Source organism: Hemitrygon akajei, chromosome 3 (genome assembly GCF_048418815.1).
Source record: "Hemitrygon akajei chromosome 3, sHemAka1.3, whole genome shotgun sequence".
NCBI classification, from domain to species: domain Eukaryota; kingdom Metazoa; phylum Chordata; class Chondrichthyes; order Myliobatiformes; family Dasyatidae; genus Hemitrygon; species Hemitrygon akajei.
In genome coordinates this window covers 113,192,411-113,217,955 of record NC_133126.1, presented here as the reverse complement: position 1 = coordinate 113,217,955, position 25,545 = coordinate 113,192,411, and the positions used below count along the sequence as shown (strand labels likewise).

At 42.4% G+C, this 25,545-nt stretch overlaps 1 protein-coding gene and 1 long non-coding RNA gene across 4 annotated transcripts in view; one reads left to right on the top strand and one right to left on the bottom strand.

Annotated features, from left to right (window-relative positions):
* LOC140725308 (AMMECR1-like protein) overlaps positions 1 to 25,545 on the bottom strand; it is an 87,652-nt gene that overhangs the window by 24,621 nt on the left and 37,486 nt on the right. For all 3 annotated transcript variants that reach the window (XM_073040614.1, XM_073040612.1, XM_073040613.1), the window contains one exon: positions 2,029 to 2,524. In XM_073040614.1, coding sequence (XP_072896715.1) covers positions 2,029 to 2,492 — 464 coding nt within the window. In that variant the 5' untranslated portion in view covers positions 2,493 to 2,524. The remainder of the gene's footprint in view (positions 1 to 2,028; positions 2,525 to 25,545) is intronic.
* Positions 10,503 to 17,939, top strand: LOC140725306 (uncharacterized). Its single transcript, XR_012098314.1, has 2 exons — positions 10,503 to 13,286; positions 16,641 to 17,939. It is a non-coding gene; the product is annotated as an uncharacterized lncRNA (long non-coding RNA).

Sequence of the window (25,545 nt, the reverse complement as noted above, 5' to 3'; positions counted from 1 at the left end):
ACGATAGAGCTTATTTCTTATTATTACTATACCTGCGCTTTAGATTGAGAATTGACAATGTATGTTATCTGAACGTTTGTATTAACCTTACGTTTGTGCCCCTTTATAAATGAAAACGTTTAAAAATGGTACCATCAGACTTCAGTGGACCTCTCTCTCTATCTTTGCTGGTAAGTGATCCAGTTACGGGATACGTAACAACATCAAGAGTCTAAACATTCATCTAATCGCCTCAATCAATCACAAATTACAAATAACTACAGAACATGCTTCAGGCCAAGAATCATTTGTTCAAAGAATTAATATGGTTCAGTGGTAGCACTCTTGTTTGATTCCTAAAATTGTGGGATTAAACTCGATTACCGGTACATTAAAGTGATATGATCTTACATTGCTAATTCAGTGCATTAGAGAGGCAGTACTGCATCATATGAGATACTAAACCAGATCACTCAACTGGATGTAGTAGATTCCAAGTGCTACTTGATCTGTTGATTGTTTATCTAATTTGCTATCTGTAATACCTTATCAAAGTGCATCAGGAGTGGTAATGACAAACTCTTGGATGGGCTGACTTCCTATAAAGAAATACTGTTAGTTCTCCAGCCTACTTGGTCGGTTTTCCCCTGGGAAGTTAAATGAATGATTTTTCCCCCAGCGGCCAGGAACCCATCCTCTGCCTTTCCTTCCAACTCAGTTGCATGCAGTGGATTCACACATTGACCAATTCTTCGGAAGGAATTACCCCAGGATTGTGTGATTATTCCGTTCACACTCACATTCAATCTACGTTCTCGCTTGTATTGAACAAGATAACCAGAACTCAAACAAATTCTCCTCATGGTACTTCAAGAGATGACTCCCAACACCCTCTAAATTCTGGTTCTTCATTTTGCAGCTCTAGGATCAATACCTTTTTGAAACCGAGTGCTCAAGATGAGAAAAAACACATTGTCATGTACAATTATAAACACTGTTCTTACAATGGATTATACTTTCCCCTACATAATTCAACATGCCGCGTGTTTTCTTAGCACCACGGAAGCAGTGGATCAATGGTGGTCTTCAGCACTTAATTTAAATACACTCACCAATTTTGCATGAGTTTTTGTATTGCCAAACACCATTTTACAGTTGGCCCAGTTAAACTATTAAAAATCAATCCAAACTCATCTCTTTATCAGCACCAAGCAAGGAGAATAGACTCTAATTTGCTCAGGCCACACTCAAATTGAAGGCATATCTTAGAGTTGCAACTCCTGTTTTAAGCCAAATGTTCTTCCTGTTCCCTGACAAAAAAAATACAGAGGAAACAATCTGTGCTCCCACCACTTTAGTTCTTCCATCATCTGCTGGAAAGCAAAGAGAAAGTTGTTCAAGGTCACTAAACTAGCAAGACTTTAGACTCTTACTTCTAAATGCACATAAACAAGATCCTTCATAGCGTCATGATGATATATTGCACCCAAAAAGCCTTGGCAGTGGCCAGTGCACAGCTTCAGAACAGCCACTGTGTCAGTTCCTGATCTGTACACTGCGCTGGTCACTGAACTGTGTCCAAATGACCTGAGTGACAACTGGCAAACTGCAGCCAGATGTCTCAGGCACAGTGGATGCACTGGATCTAAATATCATAACCAAGTATCCCTTGAAAGTAAAAACAAAACACCATAAAGAATTTTGCTCTCAGGTCACTAACAATATAAACATTACTATTCAACTGGATAGACATAATTATGGAAGAATTGTATAATTGACATTCCGTGCTTGCCCACGTAACATTCTCTATGTGGAAGAACACAGCCCATATGGGTGTACTGGAGAACAGGCTTTACTTAACTCACTGCACAGTTTAGTTAGCCTGAGAGCAAAGTCCTTCAGTATAAATTGGAACCAGGTAGAAGGGTTGGAAAGAAACCAAGGTACACAATGACTTTCTTTTAAACAGGACGGGATTTAACTTCATCTTCCCTCAATGGGGATGTGCTTGCTTCTCTTTACAACCTATCCTTGTACTGCAGTACTCACTATGGGTCATTGGTGAACCTGGGTGATCGGGGCAGTGGGAATCCATAGAGATGACAATACAACACATCAAAGCAGTAGCAGCACATCTCTGCGGTCACCACCAAGTTCCTCACATTCAGTCCACTGGTCCCACTGTGCCCAGTCCCGTTTGGACGACTTCCCACTGCAGTCAGCCCAGTCACGGAGCTGTGTGTAGAGTTCAAAGAGTTCAGGTTTCCATTGCTGTCCCGATTGTTCCTCTCGCAATGGTTCTGGCTGTAGTTGTGGTTCTGGCTGTAGTTGTGGTGGTTCCCCAGGGCTGTTCCAGACTGCAGGCTGGGAACCGAGCCACAGCCTACGCCAGAGTGGTTCAGCTGGTTGTGTACATTGCTGCCAGACAGCTTGGGCTTCTTCACTCCACAGCAACCCGCTGCTATCTTCTGCTCGAGGGTTGGCTCTGCTTGAAGGCACCGCCTCTTCCCCATCCTTCTCTGCACCACTGTGTCAACACGGCACCCTGAGCAAGAGAATGCCCAACAATTAGAGACACATAAAGTACATGCAATCTTCCACCAATGTGGTTGCCATCAGCAAGTGGTCACATAACATACATGAGCAAAACTGCAATAGTTCAACCCTGTCACAAGTGTGAGCACATCAGAAAGCAGCAACCAAATCAGAGTATATTACTCAAGACTACAGACTTACACTTGTATTTCTAAACTTGGGTTCAGTATCAAAAGTATTTTGAACTTCACAACACAAGGAGAGAGCTAACACCTATCTAAGAGGTGTTTCTGCTGAGACATTTGTCCCATTGACCCACATAGTTCCTTGTTGAGCAATCTAGCTTTGGGTGGGGCGGGTGGGGCACCTATCAAGTAGGTTGCTGTGTCCTGTGTGTTTTTGAAGTTGCATTCCTCCAGGCAAAGTATTCCTTCACACTCCTGATTCACTCCCACGGTAAAATTAGGAGATCCCTAAAAGATAAAGTAGTACAGAAGATAACAAAAGTAAATGGAGTACTACAGAAATCAGGTGAACAGCCACAGACAGAAACTACATGAATATATTGTGCCCAGCGAGGAAATGGAAAGGAAACCAAAGTGTGCTAAAAGATATTACAAGAATACAGGAGATCAGATCAGATCAGAACAAGCCATACGGACATTCAGGACTGCTCCACCGTTCAGAAAGGCCATGTTTTTCCTTGCACTATCTCACCTAAAGCCAAGTTTTTCTTAGTACATATAACAATAATGAGCCAATTTACCTGATCTGTCCTTGGCCTTGGGTCAACTCAGCTCTTGTTCCCAGTAAACCCCCTAGCAGAACAAAAATCTATCACAACCTTAAAGACCCGGCCTTCAAAGCTGTAAGGGGTGGAGAATTACAGCTGAGTAAAATAATTCCTTCTTCATAGGAGGCCTCTTATTCCAAACCTATGCTTCCTTGGTCAAGATTTATTCTTGTGGTGAATTATCCTTTCAGCATCTACCTTGTCAAGCTTACTCAGAATCTTGTACATTTCAACGAGATCACCTCTCAAGCTCCAATGCTGTCTAAATTTACTCAACCATTCCTCATAAATTAACCCCTTCAACCTAGGAATTATCCAAGTGAGTCTTCACCAAATTATCCCTCCTTAAATAAGAGTGCTAAACTGAAACCAGTACTCGTGTTGTCTCATGTAATGTGCACAAGGCAACAAGTCTCCACAACATTTGCCCAATCTAACTTGCACTAAAGGCCAATCTCCCTAAATATTTGTGTCTCATAGAAACATAAAATCACATAGCACAAAAACAGGCCCTTTCAATCCATCTTGTCCATGCCAACTATCAACACTAAATCCCATTAACCCACATTAGACCCAGATCCCTCAATATCTTGTAAATATTGTTACTGTATCTGCCTCCACCAGGAGCTCATTCTACACAGTTACTATTTGCGGAAAAACTTACCTCTCAGATCTCCTTTGATATTTTCCCCTTTCATGTACCCTCTAGTTCTAGACATCCCTGTCTGGGGTTTAAAAAAAACTGTGCCCATCTACCAAGTCCTATAATTTTTATAAATCTCTAGAATGTCACCTCCCAGCCATCCATATTTCACTGAGAATAAACCCAACCTATCCAATCTCTTCTTTTAAACTGGACTGGTCAAAGAACACTGAGGCTGTCTACAAGAAGGGTCAGAGCCGTCTCTACTTCCTGAGGAGACTGAGGTCCTTTAACATCTGCTGGACAATGCTGAGGATGTTCTACGAGTCTGTGGTGGCCAGTGCTATCATGTTTGTTATTGTGTGCTGAGGCAACAGGTTGAGGGTAGCAGACACCAACAGAATCAACAAACTCATTCGTAAGGCCAGTGATGTTGTGGGGATGGAACTGGACTCTCTGACGGTGGTGTCTGAAAAGAGGATGCTGTCCAAGTCGCATGCCATCTTAGACAATGTCTCCCATCCACTCCATAATGTACTGGTTAGGCACAGGAGTACGTTCAGCCAGAGACTCATTCCACCGAGATGCAACACTGAGCATCATAGGAAGTCATTCCTGCCTATGGCCATCAAACTTTACAACTCCTCCCTCGGAGTGTCAGACACCCTGTGCCAATAGGCTGGTCCTGGACTAATTTCCACTTGGAATAATTTACTTATTATTATTTAATTATTTATGGTTTTATATTGCTATATTTCTACACTATTCTTGGTTGGTGTGACTGCAATGAAACCCAATTTCCCTCGGGATCAATAAAGTATGTTTGTCTGTCTGTAACCACAGCCCTCCTTCCAGGCAATGCCCCAGTGAATCTATTCTGAACTCTCTCTAGTTCTATCACATCCTTATGACAACATGACAATCAGAACTATACAATATTCCAAGAGTAATCTAACCACTGTTTTATACAGCTGCACAGAGATGTCTCAACTCATACTCGATGCCTTGGCCATCAAAGTCATCCACTCCAAATGTCTCTTTCTACCACCCTCTCTACCTGTCACTACATTCAGCAAGTATTGAATTTGTACCCCAAGTTCTTTCTGTATCTCAACACCAACTGACATTTAGTCTCCATGTCCTACCAGAATTTGACTTCCCAAATGCATTACTTCTCACTTGCCTGGATTAAACTCAATCTGCATCTCCTATACCAACTTTCCAGCAGATTTATGTCCATGGCATTCTTTTTTTATACCTATAACTCCACTAATTTTTGTATCATCTGCAAACTTACCAATCATTCTCATCTAAATCAATGTAACAAACAAAGCACCCAGCACCAATCTCTGTAGTACACCTCTTATTAGAGATTTTCAGTCAGAAAAATGCCATTCATCACTCCCCTCTACCTCCTATCTTCAAGAAAATTTTGGATTCAATCTGCCAAGATGCCTTGGATCCATTGTGTTGTAACTTTCTAAACCAGTCTACCATACAAGACTTTGTCAAAAATCTTACTAAAGTCCACATCAACCACATCTACCATTCAGGTCATCAAATTTCCCAGTCATCTCCTCAAAAAAATTCAAGATTTGAGACACAGTATCTCCCCAGGTTGCCTCTTCCTGATCACTCCCTGCCTTTCCAAGGGAACATAAATCCAGTTCCTCAGAAAATTCTCAAGGAGCCTCTCTACCACAGATACAAGACTCACCAACCTGTAGTTTCCAAGTATATTTCTTTCTGTATAAGTAAACAACATTAGTTACCCTTCAAGTCCTCTGGAACATCACCAGAAGCTAACAAAGATGTAAAAATCTCCATCAGGGTCCCAAGTCTCCTCTCCTGCATCCCTTAGCATCTTGGGATAGATCCTGTTGCATTGTGGGGATTTTCCCATCCTAATTTACTCCAATATTTCCAGGATTACTACATTCCTGATACAGATGTGCTGCAAAATACCCTCGCTCAACTCTCCAGCTTTCATGATCTTCTCAGTAATGAATATGGATTAGAAGTATTTGTTTAGGACCTCATTCATATCCCCTGGCTTCATGCATTGATGGAGAGGAGAGCAACGATAAATTGCTAGAAGGAAATCATGTTCAGCTAAATGGATTGAAATCAAGAATTAAAGTTTATGGAATATCAAGACCCAAGGTTATATGGTTAGAAATCAGCCTAACAGAAAACAGAAATAGAATTGAAGGTACAATGCCTGGAAACTGATGGAAAATGGAGAACAGTAGTGGTAAACTGTTGTATGTAACTATTGTCGGCTAGTGGATAGCAGTCACTGCTGGGATTGGCACGGGTAGTTTCCAGCATTGCAGATGACACAAAGCTTCATAAGGAAGATGATAATGTACAGCAATAAGGTAGAGACAGGTTGAGGGTATGGGCAGACACGTGCAGGTGAAACAGTGCATAGAACTGTGAAGTGGCACACTTTAGCAGGACGAATAGAGAAAAGGGAATAATAGCACATTTCTAAAAGAGGATGCAGGCGGAGGGCATTTCTGAGTGGTAAAAGTCTAAAGCATATGGCATTGCTGAGGTTTATAAACAGGCTTATTGTGTACGAGAACAGATATGTGCAACCTGCATTAAACACTGCTTGGGCCACAGCTGAAATTTTGTCCAACAAAATCTGGTTACCAGTCAGGAAGATCCAAGGGAGTGCAAAGAAGATTTACCAGATTTCAGCTCTAAATTTGAACTAGAGAAGCTAGGGTTGATACTCTCTGAACAAAGATTCAGGAGGAAATGATAGAAGTATACAGAATTATGAAGGGTAATCAGATTTAAGATCTTGGCAGCCGATAGGATGTGGAAATGAGTGGAAAGAACAAGACCGTCTCCTCTACTATTAAAACTAATGTAATTCTCCATTAATTTCAAATAATCCATCTGCAGCAACAGCTTCAATAAGACTTGCTTTGGTATCACTGTTCAGGCTTTTCCCCCTCCTTCTAATCATTCTGGAACCAAAGCAATTCGTAAGAAATCAAAATTAATTTGACAACATAAGATACCATTTTTTTTTAATTGCCGCAAATACCTCCTTCAATAGGCAATCCTATAGTTCCTTTCCGCAGAATTTCCTGCTAAACTTTAAACATATGGTACTATTTGCAGAGTGCATCAACATTCATACAATTAGGGCCTGCACTGGAATAGTACTGGCTGCTACTATGTACACTATGCAAGTAGAAAACGTCATAAAACCAAATAATTTTGCATTTAAGTTTTTGTATGAAAAATGCAATATGTTAACCGAATGATGAAAGCACATAGTATTAAGTTTACACAGACTTTAATACCACAGATGTTTCATAGACTTGGCAGTTCACTTCCATGACCTTTAAATACAAGTCCATAATGACAGAAGAGGAACAGCCTTTCTTTTAACATTAAGTATGCACAACGTAATATAAACAGAGATGCTTTACAACAAAGCTACAAGGCCTAACTTGGGAATTAGATAATACTATTTGTACTACCATATTTCACATGCATTAAAAACAGAAATGTAGTCTGCTTACACCATTTTCTAAAAGTGCTAATACGATATTTAGAGCATTGTTAAACTTCCTGATGTAGTAACACATTTAATTGCTACTCAATTGCAGCTGCTAGTACACAGATGCAACTTTGGAAAGCGTTGAGGACAAGCAACACTCTTCCACTCCGGACAGTACTGATTTTTGAAGCAAGGCTGAAGCAGTGTTTAGAGAAGGGAGAGTGGTGTACAGAATACCACCCATTGGAAAGATGCTTTCAATTATGGGGGTCTATGGAGACCCTCTGACTACAGCGACACCCCTACCATGGAGGGGTCTATTAGGAGTAACAGTCCTAGGAAGAAATGCCATGTCTCACAAGAGTGTTCAATACTTATTTAACAGCTGCAGCCTTTACGTTCTTCCTTATTCAGACTCTGCTCAACAAATCCATCAAATGTGATGAGTTACTCCTGATCTAAAGGACGAAGCAGCAGATAGCAGCAGTGAAGCACGTTAACAGAGGGGGTGCATCTGTCTATTCAGACTTTTCTTTATATTTTATCTCGCTCACGCAGTGATACTCATTCCCACATCCTTCCTGCAGAGCTCCCCTCAACCCTTCCGTATTGAACCTTCCCCAATCTCACCATTTTCTCTTACACATTTTCCAAATACTTCTCTTTCTTCTTTCAGCAAACCTTACTGACTCTATAGTCCACACAGACATGATGCAACATCTTCAACCTGAAGCACTAACCCTATTTCTCTCACTGAGATATTGCCCGATTTTCTGGGTATTTTCAGCATTCTTTCATTTCACATTTTCAACACTAAAATGTGGATCTCTCAGATATCACCTTGATTTTTTTCCTCTCCCCTTTCCATTCATCTCCTCTATTTACATCTCAGATGGAATTAGTAAGCAATTTGCCGAATGAACAAGGGTAATTAATATTTAAGAGGGAGAGGCAATCTGCACTATTAATATGCATCAATAGGTCAGTAGTGAGAAATTATCTTGGCTCTATAGATGTAGAGTTAGTATATTTTGGGTGGAGTCACAAAATAGCAAAGGGCAACAAACTCTGGTGGGTGGGATTTATTTGCAGGCTGTCAAACAGTAGTTGTAATATTGGCCATAAACTTAAGGGTTAAACAGTAACAGGGCAAAGAGGGCTTTAATCTGCAGACAGATTAAATAAGCTAAATTTGTGGCACAAAGGTGGAGGTCAAACATGAAGAGCAATACTGGACATCTTTCTAGATTAGTATACCAAAGCCATTTTACATCTAGTAATGAGGAAGGATTAATATCAAGTCTTGGTGCAAAAGTCTGGGCCATAACATCAATCTGAAACTAGTGTCCTATCAAAACAAACTTTCAGTTTATTGGGAATGCATAGAACTGGAACTACAAAATAACATACGATTTACAGAAATTACTAAGCATGTAAAATAAGAAACAAAATGAATAAAGGTGCCAGCCTGACCAGAAATTGAAGAGAAATCAATAGAATGGTTCACAAACTTGTCAGGGAAGAAAAAACAGGAAGCTTGAAAACTAGGAGTAATTTATGACAGCAAACATGAGAAATTGATCAAAAAGAGGAAAGGTTTAATTGACAGTAAGTGCAGACTGCAAAAGCTTCTATAGAAATGCAAAGTGGAAAAGACTAGCCAGGATAAATGTGGACCCATTATAGGCACAAATAGGAAATTTTGTTATACAGGGAATAAAGACAAATAAATTACACAAACACTACATCTGTCTTCATAAAAAAAAACACTAAAGAATTGCCAGAAATACTTGAGAACCACAAGTGTGGATACAAGTCAGAACCAGAGAAAGGGTCTGCACACAGACCGCCAACCAACTATTTACATTAATCCTGTCCCTGTACATTTCATTCTTCCCACATTCCCACAAACACCACCCCCTCACTACTGCCAGATTCTACAACTCACCTACACGCTAGAGGCAATTTACAGTTGCAATTAGCAAATGCCAACATATCTTTGGGATGTGGGAGGAAACACACTCACAGGGAGAACATGCAAACTCCAAAGGTTAGGATTGATTCCAGGTTGCTGGAACTGAGACAGTGTGCCACTGGTAATTAGTAAAAGAAAATGTACAAGTTGCTGGGATTTTAAGCTGATAATTCCCAAGGACTCAATTATCTATCTCTCAGTTTTGTTAGCAGAATCTACAGAGGCAGTGATGTCTTACTTAATATGAAAGGAAAACAGGGATCCATCAATCTACTAGCCTAACAAACACAGCAGAGAACATTTTAAACTATAATGGATGATATAGGAACAAAACATCTAAAACAGATGATAGGATAGAGCAGAGTGAACAGGGCTTTATGAAAAGAAAACCAAGTTTGTCTAATCCATTAGAGTTCTTTGAGAATATGACTAGTAGAATAGAAAAGGAGGAAATCAGGGCATGAAAGTTGATTAAGTTACTGCACAAGAGATTAGTCAGCAAAGGTGAAGCACAGAGAATTGGGGGCAACATACTCAAAGGGTGTAAGAATTGGTTAAAAGTGAGAATAAATGGATCATTCTTAGGCTGTGACTAAACAGAACTGCAGGAATCAATGTTATTCACAATCTATAACAGTTGACTGATGAGGCAATATGTCTTATTTCTAAGTTTGCTGATGATACAAAACCCTGTGAGATTGTGATCAGGCAGGATGAGGTAAAACTGTGTCAAGAGCATAGACACATGCATGGTAAATGGAATACAATGTGAAGAAAGGTCACCACTACACTGCACAAGCAGAAAAGCAGACTTCTTTCTGTTCAAATGGTGATGGGACTGAAAAATGCTCAATATGAATCAGGTGCCCTTAGATACAAGTCACTGAAAGCTAATATGCAGGTACAGCAAGTTATTAGGAGAGTAATATTAAAATAAAACAAGAGGATTTGAGTATAGGAGGGAAGATGTCATACCACGAAAATAGAAAATCTTTGATGAGATTGCACCTAGAGTAGAGTGTCTCACAATTTGCCTACTGCCACAACAGGTCTACAGCAGATGTAATCTCCCTTGTTCTCCACTCATCTTTGAGGCACTTAAGAAACAGCAGAACATGTCAGGCTGCTTTTTACAGATTGCAGCTTGGTGCTCAACACCATCAACCCCTCAATACGAATCAACAAGCTTCATCACTTGGGCTGCGTACCTCCCTCTGCAACTAGACTCTTGGCTCCCTTTTTCAGACACTATGGTGAGTTCAGAATGCTAATAACAACTACTCTTTGCTGACAATTAACACAGGTGCACCTGAAGGATGCACACTTACCCTCTTGACAGAATGGCTAGGCACAGTTCAAACATCATTATAAAATTGCTGATGACACCACTGTTGTGGCACATCTCAGATAGCTACAAGGAAACCTACAGGACTGAGGTAGATCAGCTTATGAATGGTCTGCCAACAACCTTGCACTCAGCATGAAGATTAGCTTTATTCGCCAATGAACATCGAAACACACAATGAAATGCAGCATCTGTGTGAATGATTAACAGTTTACTGGGGCAGCTGCATGTGCCGCCATGCTTCCGGCACCAACATAGGGTGCCCACAACTTACCAACCCTAACCCGAATGTTTTTGGAACGTGGAAGGAAACCTACATGGTCACGGAGAGAAAGTACAAACTCCTTACAGACACCAATGGGAACTGAGCCTTGATCTTCCAACTGACCGCTAGCACTGTAAAGCTTTGTGCTGACTGCTACGCTACTGTGCCTCTTAAGGAATTGATTGTGCACCTCAGGAAGGGGGAAGTCAGGAAAACACACACCAGTCCTCACTGAGGGGTCAGTGGTGGAAAGGGTGAGCAACTTCAAATTCCTGGGCATCAACATTTCAAGGATTTATCCAGGGCCCAAAACATTAATGTAATCAGAAGACAACATGGCAGTGGCTTACCAAATCTCTTCAGGCTCCAAATAAAGTACGTCACCAAAGACTCTTTCAAATTTCCACAGAAATGGTGAAATTTCACAGAATGGTGAAGAGCATTCTGATTGGTTGCATCAGTCTGGTATGGAGGTTCCAATGTACAAAATCGAAGAGGCTGCAAAGGGTGTAGATTCAGCCAACTCCATCACATGGGGCATCTTCAGGAGGCAGTGCCTTAAGAAGGCAGCATCTATCGTTAAAGACCCTCACCATGCCCTCTTTGAGTTACTACCATCGAGGAAGCCTGAACACTGACACTCAATATTTTAAGAACAGCTTTTACCCCTCCACCATCAGATTTCTGGACAGTCCATGAACACCATCTTATTAGATAGATACCTTATTGATCACAAAGGAAATTACAGCATCACAGTAGCATTACAAGTATATAGATATACAAATATCAGAAGAGAAGTAAGAAAGAATAAAAAATAAGCTACCTTGAACAGTCTAACAGGAGGGAGTCATCACTTGCCCAGCTATAGGTTGACTATAGAGTCTAATGGCCGAGGGCAAGAATGACCTCATCTAGCATTCTTTGGTGCAGCACAGTTGTCCTAGTCTATCACTAAAAGTGCTTCTTTGTTCAGCCAAGGTGGCATGCAGAGGGTGAGAAACATTGTCCATAGGGTCCTTTTTTCTACCACAGCATCCAGTATGTCCAGTTTGACTCCTACAACAGAGCCGGCCTTTCTGATCAGTCTGTTGAGCCTGTTGACGCCATTGCTCCAGGACAACACCACATAGAAGATTGTACTGGAGACATCAGACTGGTAGAACACGTGGAGGAAAGGCCTGCATATTCCAAAGGACCTCAGTCTCCTCAGGAAGTAGAGGCCACTCTAGCCCTACTTGTACACAGCCTCCGTGTTGGTGCTCAACTCAAGTCTGTAATCCAGGTACTTTTAGGTCCTTACCAAATTCTCACCATCATTGTAACAGGGAGCAGTGAAGATTATTCATCTTCTACACTTTTTTGGAACTTATAGTAATTTTTTTTTGTCTTGCACAGTATGGCTGCCACAAAACAACAAATCTCATGATATATTATATACCAGTGATAATAAATCTGGTTCTGATTCTAACCAAAAAATGCTGAAAATACTCAGTAGGTTATAGAGCAACTATAGAGATGAGTGGGCACCCACTGTAGCCCCCCACCTGACCAGAGGCCAAGTGCACCCAGTGCTCCCGAACCCTAATCCTCCCAGTATTCAGATACGGTGGCCACTCGGGTTAAACAGCGGCAGCAGGGAAGGGGAGGCTCTCTATACCAAGATCCAAAAAGGGAATACAGAGGATTATTCTGAGACAGGGAGGGAAGAATCTAATAAAACCCCAGAGTTAATGGCTCCTCCAAGACAATTGCCCACCCGAATGGTGCCCAACCCACAAGCAGCAGAGGAGGGACAGCCCTCAGTAATTCCTGTGTATGCACCTTGGAAGCTTCAAGAAATGATAACGATCATGAATCAGGCCCCAGATAGAAAAGAAAAACCAGCACAGTTTGCTCAGTGTGTCCGCAGTACTATACAAATGTCTAATGCAATCCCGCGAGATTTATTCGGTCTCTGCTGCATGATTCTCTCAGCTGATGAGGGGCGGAAATGGAAGGCAGAATTGAGATACCAAACCTATCAGGAGTTACAAGTGGGAATCCATAATGAGAATGAATGACGAACCTCGACCTTCAACTTCGAGGCAGGCAGACATAGAAGAAGGTGACCTGCCTGCCCTGATGGAAACAGATGACGATGAGATGACACCCCAATGCCCCACCACCCCAACCTCCGACAACTCAGCCTAACAAACCATCATTAGTGTGCTGTCTTCCCGATTCCAGTAAGTGAAACTACACCGTACATACATTATTCCTACTTTATATAGGCTGTGTATTTATCAGATCATTCCTGCTTTTACTATATGTAACTATTATTTTTGGTTTTATGTGTTATTTGGCATGATTTGATAGGTTATTTTTTGGGTCTGTGAACACTCACAAATCTTTCCCATATAAATAAATGGTAATTGTTTCTTCACTTTACGACATTCTGGCTTACAAACCGTTTCAGGAATGCTCTACTTTCGAATAGTGGGGGAAACCTGCATTCAAGCCTTGGAGAGGGCTCTCCAACAACCGGTAAACATCACTAAAGTACTTGAATGCAAACCTAAGCCTGGGGAATCAGGACCAGACTATTGGGTGCGATTTGTGACCTGCTAGGGCACTTTCGCAGGAGGCCAAGCCTTTAATAATGGGAATCTGTCCCCCCAGTTTAATGTCTTACTGCTCCAATTAAGTTAGACAACATGATTAAAACAAATAATAAGGATTGGCCTGACAATGACTGAAATCGAATGTGACGAGCTTTGACATATTATTGGGACCCGGCTTTCGAATCCCGATCAACCCTGAAGGGAACTAATATTAACGGTGAATATGTTCAGGGGGAAGAAGGACGCGAGCGGGCTACATCTGGGGATCAGAAACGGGGACAAAAATCTACCAAGGGACAGGTGGGGACAACAACCCATTTAGAAATTGACGAGCAAGGATGCTTCTTACCATGAGTACCACCCCTCAGGAAGAGCCCAATGTAATATTGCAAGTTGCTGCAATTCCAATTCCATTTATGATTGATATGGGGGCAACCACAACCACTCTCGATTAGGAAAAAGTATCGTAACAGGGATTCCAGCTATCAGACGCTACAATCACTCTGTCTGGGTTCGAAGGCACGGTACATAAGTATTCACATACCCAGCCACTGCAGGTGGAATTCCAGGGGAACCAGTGTGAGGTTTCATTTACAGTCACCACCAGTCTGGGGTGTGATCTAGCAGGGAGAGACTTGCTCTGTCCGTTGGAATGTCAGTGTTCTATGCACGGACAAGGGTATCACCCTGGGACTAGTGAACAACCGGCAGCTTCCCCAGTTACCGAACCCCCAGTGGTGGGCACCTAATCTGGACACCACTTCGTTTGAACCCCCTCTGCCAGCGGTCGACCCCCATGTAACCCTGTGCTATGACCCCATGGGGTGCTCAACTAAGGAAAGCCAATATTATGCACCCCTCGAGGGACAGAAGTTCCCAGTCACAGTGATTGGAGAGATTAAAGGAAGGGAGGGCAGTGCATTGCTGGCCGAAGTTCCGGATTTCCTTTGGCAACAGACAGGACTGGTGGTTCCCCATACCACAGTTAAGGTTTGCCCTGGGTTCAAGCCAAAGAGCCTTTTTTTTTTTACAAAATCCTTTATTACAAATATCGGTGCTATAAAATATATACAAAACAGTGGCAAACACAATTACTTCACTACAAATAGACAATAGACATTACACCAAAATGTTGCCATCTCTATCCACGATGGCATTTACACCCCGCGGAGCCCAACGGTCTCGAAACTCCTCTAACGTCGCTGTGGACTGCGCGTGTTCTTTTTCAATATTTACCCGGGCACGAACATACCCTCTAAACATTGCGAGGCAGTCTGCTGGGGGAGATCCTCCCGCCACCCGTTTCCAAGACCCTCGGATGGCGGATTTCGCCAGCCCCAGGAGCAAGTTGACTAGGACATCCTCATCCCTCCATGCCCCCTTCCTTAATGGATGACCATATATAAATAGGGTGGGGCTAAAATGCAGCCAGAAGGCGAGAAGCAGCCCACACAAATACGCAAAAAGAAGCTGCAGCCTCGCACACTCCATGTACATGTGGTACATGGTCTCCTCCAGCCTGCAGAAGTGGCATGCGGGTGGGAGAAGCCAAAGAGCCTAGGGTTCCTTGCCTACACCCTGACAAAACAAGCCTCCAGCACCAAAGGAGACTGGCAAGATTTGCCTGCGGGCCAACTCTGATACTGGAAGGAGTCTGAGGTAAAGACGGAACATCTAATAAGACACTCTTTTAATATTGACCGAACCCAAGACATTGTACCCCATCTCTGGGCAATTTCAGACCATGAAGTCAGCCGCACCAACTGCCCCCCCCCCCCACCCCCGGATGACCGTGAAAGGAGGACAGACTCTCTCATCCATTCCGCAAAACCCCCTCAAGCCCGCGGCAAGATTTTATGAGGATGGAAGCTCTTTTGTGGATCCAGCAGGAAAACGATATTCTGGCGATGCGATAGTGACGGACAGTGAAGTAATTGAGCAGGCCTCTTTTGAAGCAGCTGTCTCAACCCAGAAGGCTGAATTGTTTGCTCTGACTTGTGCCTGTATCCTAGCAACAGACAAATGTGCGAACATTTACACAGACTCGCGTTATGCAGTTGGAATTGTACATGACTATGGGGCTCTCTGGGAACATCAGGGATTCCTGACTTCCTCTGGCCACCTCATTAGTAATGCCACCTTTGTAAACAACTTACTCACCACTCTGCAGCTACCTCGAGTTTTGGCTATTATTAAATGTGCGGCCCACACCCACATGCCCAACCGGGTCATGAAAGGCAATGCTTTAGCAGATAAGACAGCGAAAAGTGCAGCACCACCCTCGGTAGTTGTAGTCCCCTCGGGTTCCCGTCAAGCAACTTTCCGTGACTTAAGCAGAACAGGTTTGCCAAGCATGCCGGAGGTACGTACTTTTCAGGGGGACGCCTCTGAGGAGCGCAAATTGTGGTCCCAGATGGGGTGCCAGAAAGATCCCGACCTAGGCCTTTGGATCACCCCACCAGGACAGGTTTGTGTTCCTACACAGTCTTTGCCAATACTGGTCGATTATATACATGATTGTACACACCTGGGAAAGGAGGGAATGGTTGGTAACCTGTACCCTGCACACCAGGTATGACTCTCTTCCCAGGTGGACCTTTTTCATGTCTACAAGTTGATTTTACTGAATTGCCTAGAGTACATTGCTATAGATACTGCTTAGTTATTATAGATGAGTTTAGCAGATGGATTGAAGATATTCCAACTACCAATAATACTGCTATGACTGTTGTGAAGGTATTATCATGGGCCAGAGATGCTGGACTCTGATTAGCCCTATTCCACATGAGGGGTAGTCCACAGGGGAAAATAGGGTTGTCACCAGCTGAAATCATTTATGGATGGCCCATGAGGACACCCTGGGGCCCAAGACCTTGTGTACCATTGCTCCCAGAAAGTCTACCAGCAAAATTGGATATGCATACCCTGAGGGAAGAGATGGGGAAATATATGTATGCCAACTAACCAAAATTCTCCAAGCATTACATTCGCAGGTACGACAAGGAAGAGAACTACCCCATCAGAGAGGAGCAACTATCCCACCATAGAACCCGGGGATTTTGTCCCGACCAAGAACTGGGATCGAGGGAAACTCGGACTTCGGTGGAGAGGACCGTATCAGGTGTTACTGACCACTCCCACGGCTGTGAAACTGAAGGGGCAATCTCAGTGTATACATTGAACAGATTGCAAACGTGTTACTGAAGGAACTGAGTAGAAGGACTCTTTCGGACTGAAGGAAAATGTATTGGTTGATAGTGGTGTTCGTGCTTATGTCTCAGAGGGCTCACCCCAAAATCCAGGGTCCCCATGTCAACACCTTTCTGACTCTGTCACACTTATGCCAAACTGGTAGAATTAGGGGCCTGCTGGGTTTGTGCCACAATTCCGCAGCATGGTAAAACTACGATTCCAATGTCAGTAATCCCGCTCAGTCAGAGTGAGGAACTCTCTCCTGGGCTTTCTCAAATAACACCCGGGGAAGTGAGTCCAGGAACTGTAGTCCAGTCGGAGATGACTGTGGCATCAGTGTTTTGAGGGATGGTATCTCAGGCCCCCACCAAATGGACATGCATCCTGGCCATAACTGCAGGTGCCCAGCAGCAGAGTGGTAAATGTCACCTGTTACTGTAACTTCCAGGGAGGGGAAGATGCAGTCTTTCTGGGAAATAGCAGCTGTACCACCTATACCACAGCAGACCCTCCCCAGCTGGTAAATAGCACCCACTGGGTGTATGGAAATCAGGCCTATATATGGCTCCCAAGGGAAACTGCCAGCAGATGGGATCCAATTGTAACCTTTGGGCCCTGACAGTTATCATGAAATGATAAAGAGGGAATGAGGAATTGAGGATATATTTTAAAAAATCAGTTCGAACCTAAGTAACCTCTGGCTAAAAGAATAATTGGGACTGAACAGGAATTTTTGAACTGAAATAAACTCTGTCTTCAGCAATTAGAAAAATAACTGACTTATACTGGTTGCTTTTTAATTGGCAGAGAGACATTGGGAATTGATGAATACTATGACTGGACAGCAAATCCATCTATAATTAAACCTTGATTCAGTGGACTCTCTTATCTGTAACTAAGTTTTGCACCAACAGACTTGGCATCTTGCAATAGTAATGAATGGGGCTTACTATGTATAAATATACAGTGGTAACCTGACTAAGTCAGTCCACTTGTCAGATGACGGCAGTGCTTACGTGCCTTCCCTTTGACAACTGGGTCTCAAACTCCTGAAGGAGGGTGTGCAATAAACTGTGGTGACAATAAGGAGCCGGTCTCCAGAGTTTTATTCAGATTCAACTTTAACAGCTCAACTTGCTGAACATTTCCACATCTTCTGTTCATTAAGGCTGGTTGAGAGGCAACCTTCTCATCCACTGCAAGAGATGTAAAGGTGTGGTGCCACTTGCCAACTCATCGTTGGCTTCTAGTTTTCCAGAGGTGATGCCATCTCCTGCTTTCTGTACCCCCCCCCCCCCCCACCCTCAAGTCAGCAACTCAGTCCACACATTAACAAATGTGGTTTTCTGCCACCGTTCCTGTTTGTAGCCTAGTGGCTAACAGCATGATAGAAGGACTCAACTTAACATGAACACTTTAGATTTGTATAAAGAGGAAGTGGAACTAGAAAGCTTCCTTAGCTAATTAAACCATCCATGAAAGTTGCTCAACTTCAATGGAGGCCCAGGTCACTAAGGATGAAAAAGAGAACAAGAGAATAGATGTGTTCTGTTTACTCAGTTCTTCAATGAATAATCTCAGAGTCATGAGGTCCTAAGCAGAAGTACATCACTGAAACTTCTAGAATGTCACAAGAATCCACATCAAGGACAGTGGTGGCGACAAGAAGATACAAAAATAGTGTAACCCAGGCCTTTTTTGTCTTGGTTGTGAAGAGATCCAATGGTTCATCCAACACCTTACACTCAGAGAAATGCTATAATCACGTTTGTTCTTCCATTTGAAGTACTCATCATATTCTGTCGTTTCTGGTAAATTACATTATGACTGAGCTATCAAAAGGCCTTTAAAATAGACATTTGCTCCCTTGGTCTCGCTCTCTCTCTCTCTCTGACACACACAGCTTCCACAACATCCTCTAACCCCTTTTTGTGTTCTCTCACACACACTGGCAATGACTCGACTCAGAGACTCAGTCATCAACTTCTCCACTACTGTCCTCTCTATCAATCCACCATACCAGACATCCCCAGGTCTTCAGTTTTCCAACTGTGCTAAGTGTCACCAGCAGTTCTCACAACTGCTACCTCCAGCAACAAAGGATAGAAGTAGCATGCAATTCAGAGGAACAACTATGGAAATCTTGCTTTACCCCACTTCTATTCATGTCTATAATTATAGCAATTAAATTTATTTATCAAAGATATGCAAGTGCTAAACAATAGGGCAGCTGAGGATATCTGCAAACTCACAGGTATGCCCCTCATTCCCCCTTTCCACAATCTCATTCATCATTACAGCTAAATTTTCCTTCGGGAAGCAAACCTACATACAGAACATTTCAAATACAAACACTGTCAATGAATGAAGCATTTACAGATCACAAGGGAAGAAAGTATTGAAAAGGAGCTAATGGCTAATTACTCATACCATTGAATTAAACTTCCACAGTTGGATACCCATACAGTATCACAACTGCCATCTATTGCAAGCTAGCAGCTTGGAAAATATTACAAACAACGCTTTGATGCAATGTATGGGGTAGTATAGTGGTCAGCACAACGCTTTACAGTACCAGCGACCCAGATTCAATTCCCACCACTGTCTGTGATGAGTTTTACGTTCTCTCCATGACCATGTGGGTTTCTTCTGGGTGCTCCAGTTTCCTCCAACAGTCCAAAGACCTACCAGTTGGTAGGCTAATTGGTCATTGTAAATTCTCCTTTGGTTAGGTTAGTGATGGTGCTGGGTGGTGTGGCTTATTGGGCTAGAAGCGCCTGTTCAACGGTGTATTTCTAAATAAGAAAATATGAAAATGAGATGAACAGATGTTTCAGAGAGAAAAAGATTCAAAGATGTTCTCAAAGCCTCCTTGAAGAACTGCAACATGCCCTTTGATTCCCTGAATCTCTGTTCCATGATCTCTCAGTAGAGGAGGGGCATTAAAATGGTGGAAAACCTCGAGCTATGCTGTGAGAGGTCCTGTATAAGCAGTAGTGAAAATAAACTACCTCTATAATACAGCCCACCAGACAGCCTTACTCAAATCACACATCACATCATAGGAAGAGGCTATTTGACCCAGAGCCCATGCAGCTCCCAGCAGAGCAATTCCATCAGTCCCATTCTATTTCCCTATAACCCTGCAATTTGTTTTCTCACACTTGCCCATCAACTTAGTTTCCATTCAGATTTCCCACTGACCTACACCAAGGGATAATTTACAGCTGTCAGCTAGCCTACCAGCAAAAGACACTAAATGCTGGAGGAACTCAGCAGGGCAGGCAGCATCTATTGAAAAGAGAAAACAAAGAGCTGACATTCTGAGCCAAGATTCTTCATCAGGACTGGAAAAGAGACCCCATCAGAACTGGCATGAAGATCGATATCTCGAACTTTAGGTAATTGGCCCCCCCACCACCATTCCCATTCCCCTCTTACAGCTCATATCATCTCCTCCTATCTTTTCTTCCATGGTCTTCTATCTTCTCCCATCAGATTGTCCCTCCCACAGCCCTTTACCACTTTCACCAATCAACTTTCCAGCTCTTCACTTCCTCCCCTTCTCCCAGCTACACCTATCACCTACCACCTATCACATCATCCTCCCCTCCACCCGCCTTTTCACTCTGACTTCCCATCTTGTTCCACCCGAGTCCTGATAAAGGGACTTGGCCCGAAACATCAACTATTTCCATTTCATTTCCATGGATGCAGCCTGACCTGCTGAGATCCTCCAACATTTTATGTGCTGCTTTGGATTTCCGGCACCTGAAGACTTCATTCTGTTTGTAACCTACCAGCAAGTCTTCACGATGTGGAAGGAAACTGCAGTTTCCAAGGAAACAGACGATATCACAGGAAATACATGCAAACTCCGCATCCATGAGAGGATGCACCATGGGTCCCAGACGGCACAAGTAAGCAGCACTAATCGCTGCTCCACTCTGCCAATTCCGCACAGTACATCACACAACGTGCACCATGCTGATACAATACACCGCACAACATCCACCCTGCCGATTCCACACAGTACACCGCACATCCGCCCCGATTCCACACAGTACACCACACAACATCCACCCCGCCGATTCCGTACAGTAGAAAATCCTTCCTTCAAGGGCCATATGACACCTGACAGGTGATAAGCAGCTGTGATCCACTGAATGAAGAAGATATGAACGGTTCTTTGAATTGACCATGGAAAAATTCCTTTATTGGTTAACTTCATGCTCTATACTGTGTGAACAGTCTTGTTTGTAAGTAATAAATATTAGGTAGGCAAATGGAATGTTGGTCTGTAAGGCAAAGAGAATGGAGTACCAATACTTAGTTAGACTACACTTGAAGCCCTGCTTATAGTACTAGGATTATGAAGATGAGCTCTAAAGGTACATGTTTGCAGTGTATATGTACCTACAGTATCTCTACGGAAGCCTGCAAGTCTAGCAAATCATGGAATATTGGACATGTGATTGCAATTTTAATGCAATATAAATGACTGCTTACAGAACAGCTCTTGAGGGCTGTGAGAAAAGATAGTGCCTCACCCTGCAGATGGAAATCTTAAAAAAAAATTCAGTTTTTCCAACATCTGTAAACAGAGAAAATGATCAAAACTTGGGAAGAGAAACAAAGGTAATGTTTTAGGTTGAAAAAAGGCTTTTTGACAAGGCACATTAACTCTTTCACTTCCCACAGATGCAGTCTGACCTGTGGAGTGTTTCCAGCAATTTCTCTTTTCATTACTGAAGCCTCACCTTGCTGTTGAAAAGTTGGGCAGCCTTTCCAGTGCAGCTGTGAGCAGCAAACCGTGAGATGTGTCATAGCCAGGCACAGCAACCTAAATAGTCCCAAAAGGGAGAAAGCGTAGGGTGATGACAACTTCAGCTGTGAGGGGAAAGCAGTCCAGTCACATCCAAGGCAACACTTGAGATGATAGATCTCAATGAGGTAAGTCTTGGTGATAAGCGTTGATATGAAAACATGAAAGAAAATCAAAAATCTGCAAGCACTGGAAATCCAAAATAAAATAGAATATTTTGGAATAGAGAAGGGATCAAGTGTCTTCATCTTGAATGAAGAACCGTTCTACACCACTGTCACTTGTTTCCTGCTGAGGCTGATATTGTCATTTCTTTGTCATCCAGCAAGCGTTAAGCCTTTCTAAATGCCCTCTGGAAACAAGCCTAGACAGCAGAATTTTTATTGAGGCTGTAATGTATAAGCAGTGTGTGATGAAAGTTGTGTGCTAGTAGAGTATGGGGGAAAGATCCAAGCAAAAACTTACTATGGTCCTTTAAATAACTGGAGTCCATGGGAAACAGCATTAGTTGTTCTGCAGGTACCACTCAACTCAAGGCCAAGATACTCCTGAATGCACTTCAGCTATGATAGATGAACTCTTGACCTCACAACCTACCCCATTGTAGGCTTTGCAGCTTACTGTCTGCCAGTAACTAGCAGTACATTCTGCAATGTTATTGTTTTTCCTTTCATCCTACCTTGATGAACTTGCAGTATGTTTTGAATGATCTATATGGATGGTACGCAAAACAAAGTTTTTTACTGCATCTTGGTACACATGGCAATAATAAGCCAACTACCAAAAGCTCTTTTTGCAACCCAGTTCTTTAAAAGCTCTTTCTAAAATATATATATTGGAAAGCAATGCACACATCCTGCACTAATCTTGAATCACCGACCCTTTGCAAATTTCTACTACTAACAAAAATTCCAGAGCAATGTCAAACTTGAACCCACCACTGGGTACTAATAGACACATAATAGATAGAATTCTGCTGGTCTTTGGTTTTAATTGCACAAGTATTATGGAGTATTTATTATGCAGTTTTAAGAGAAATACTTCCTTTTGGCCTACTTTGGCAGACAGGCATGCAGAAATGGTCATGAAGTTCAGCTGTTGTTCAAACCAAACATCAGAATGGGGAAGAATGGGATCCAAGTGACTGTGGAATGATTGTTGGTGACAGGACGGGTGTTTTGAGTATCTCAGAAACCACTGATCTCCTGAAATTTTCACACACAGCAGTCTCGAGAGTTTACAGGGAATAGTGTGATAATAGCCAGTGAGCAACAGTTCTGAAGACAAAAATGCCTCGTTACTGAGAGAGGTCAGAGGAGCATGGAGAGGCTGATGCAAGCTGACCGGAAAGCATTACAACGGTGGTATGCAGAAGAGCACATTGAACCTTGAAGTGGATGGGCTACAGCAGCAGCAGATCTCACTGGGTACTGGGTTATTCAGAGGTGTGATTACACACTACATAACAGATTAAAATGAAGACAGTTACAACCTTTCTACTGTGTACCCCAATTATGTCATTACTGACTTCACACTTGATTACAATTTTATTGCAAATGTTTTTGATGAGACATTTTGTACCAGAATATAACAAAGGTAATTACATTGAATTATAATGAATATTTCTGCACCTGCTCTATAATGAGGAGATAATTACAGCTCTTCTAATGGATTATACAGGCAATTGAAAGCTTCGAACTGAATTATATGGGCAGTGTTTACAGGTTTTGTACTGGCGTGTTCTTCACCATGGGATTGTACCTCATCGTAATGAGGTAATTAAAGGATGGGCTGGATTACACAGACAATTTTCACTCATTTTATGAGAATAGTTACAGATATTCTTCCAGATTATACAGGATATTTACTGTTATTTGAAGATATGATTATTGTGATGAAGTTGCACCCTCTATTGAATCACTTCAAAGAGTAATTGCATATTTTATATTAGATTATACAAGCTTTATGATTGATTATAATGAGCAATTAACATCCATATACTAGACAGTCTTTCCTGTGTTGAGCTGTAATTACAATATTTACAATGCATGTTTCTATGATAATTAGACATCATAAATTAATGACATAAGGAATTGCAACAGAATTAGGCCCAATGAGCCACCTCTATCAGTCAGTCTGATGTAACCTCAGCCTCAACTCCACTTCCTCGTTTGTTCTCCATTCCCAGTAGAACAACAATATAATTATAGTTGAGGCTGGCTTGGACAATGATTCATGATCTGTAGCACACTGTTTCACAATCATGTGAGCAGAAAAAATAATCTTCTTCTTCATCTCTATCTTAAAAGGGCAAATCCTTGTTGAAAAACTATAACAAGTTTTAGTCTCCCCTAAAACTTTCCTCCACTCACCTTAAACACATATCAACTGGTATTGGCCACTACTGCCCTGGGAGAAAGGTGTTGGCTATCCATTTTGTCTATGCTTTTCATGATCTAATACACCTTAATCAAGTCACCTCTCAACCACCTTCGCTCCAAAAGAAAAGCACTATCCCACTAATCCAGGCAGCATCCTGGTAAATCTCCTCTGCATCCTCTCCAAAGCTTCCATATCCTTCCTATAATGAGAGAACCAGAACTGAACATAATACTCCAAGTGTGGTCTAACCAGAGTTTTATAAAGCTGCAACATTACCTCGTGGATCTTGAACTCAATCCCCCCAACTAATGAAGACCAACACACCACACATCTTTGTAACCACCCTCTCAACTTACACAGCAACTTTGAGGAGTTTATGGACTTGGACCCAAGAACCCTCTATCCTACACACTGCTAAGAATCCTGTCATTTGTACTCCATCTTCAAGGTCAAACTTCCAAAGTGTATCACTTTACACTTTTCCAGATTGAACTCCATCTGCTTCTTCTTCATCCAGCTCTGATCCCATTTATATCCTGTCGCAACTAGTGAAAACATTCTACACTATCCACAACACCACCAACCTTCTTGCAATATGCAAAATTTACTAACCCATCCCTCCATTTCCCCATCCAAGTTACTTACAAAAAAATTTACAAAAAACAGGGGTCCATGTAAACCCTATTGGTCACCACCCTCCAGGCAGAATATGTTCCATAACGCCACCCTCTGTCTTCTATGTGCAAGTCAATTCTGAATCCACACAGCCAAGCTCCCATGCCTCCTAACATTCTGAATGAAAGTACAAAGGAGAACCTTGTCGAATGCCTTACTAAAATCGACATACACCACATCCACCGCTCTATCTTTATCAATTAGTTTTGTCGCTTCCTCAAAAAAACTCAACCAGACTCATGAGGCATGCCCTGCCCCTCACAAAGCCATGATGGCTATCCCTAATAAGACTATACTTCTGCAAATGCTTGTATAACCTGTCCCTAAAAATCCTCTCCAGAAGCTTGCCCACCAATGATGTAAGTCTCGCTGGTTTATAATTCACAAGTTTATCCTGTTACTTCTTCTTTAACAATGGAACAACATTTGCCATCCTCCAACCCATCTGTACTGCTCTTGCGGCCAGGGAGGCATCACCAATGCCGCAGCAATCTCCTCCCTTGCTTCCTGCAGTAACTTGGGGTATATGCTGTCTAGGCCCAGGGACTTTCTAACAGGGAAGCTCTAACACTGCCTCCTTCTTAACCTCAACATGCCTCCAGCACATTAGCCTCTTTGGCACTGACTTCACCTTCGTCAGTCTCTATCCCTAGTGAACAATGCAGCAAAGTACTCATTAAGAATTTCCTCCACCTTCAGGTACGTTTACCCCTTTAACTGTGAACAGTCCTACCCACATTCTCCTGCTCTTCAAGTACATGTAAATGCCTTGGGGGTTTCCATAATCCTACACACAAAGTCCTTCTTATG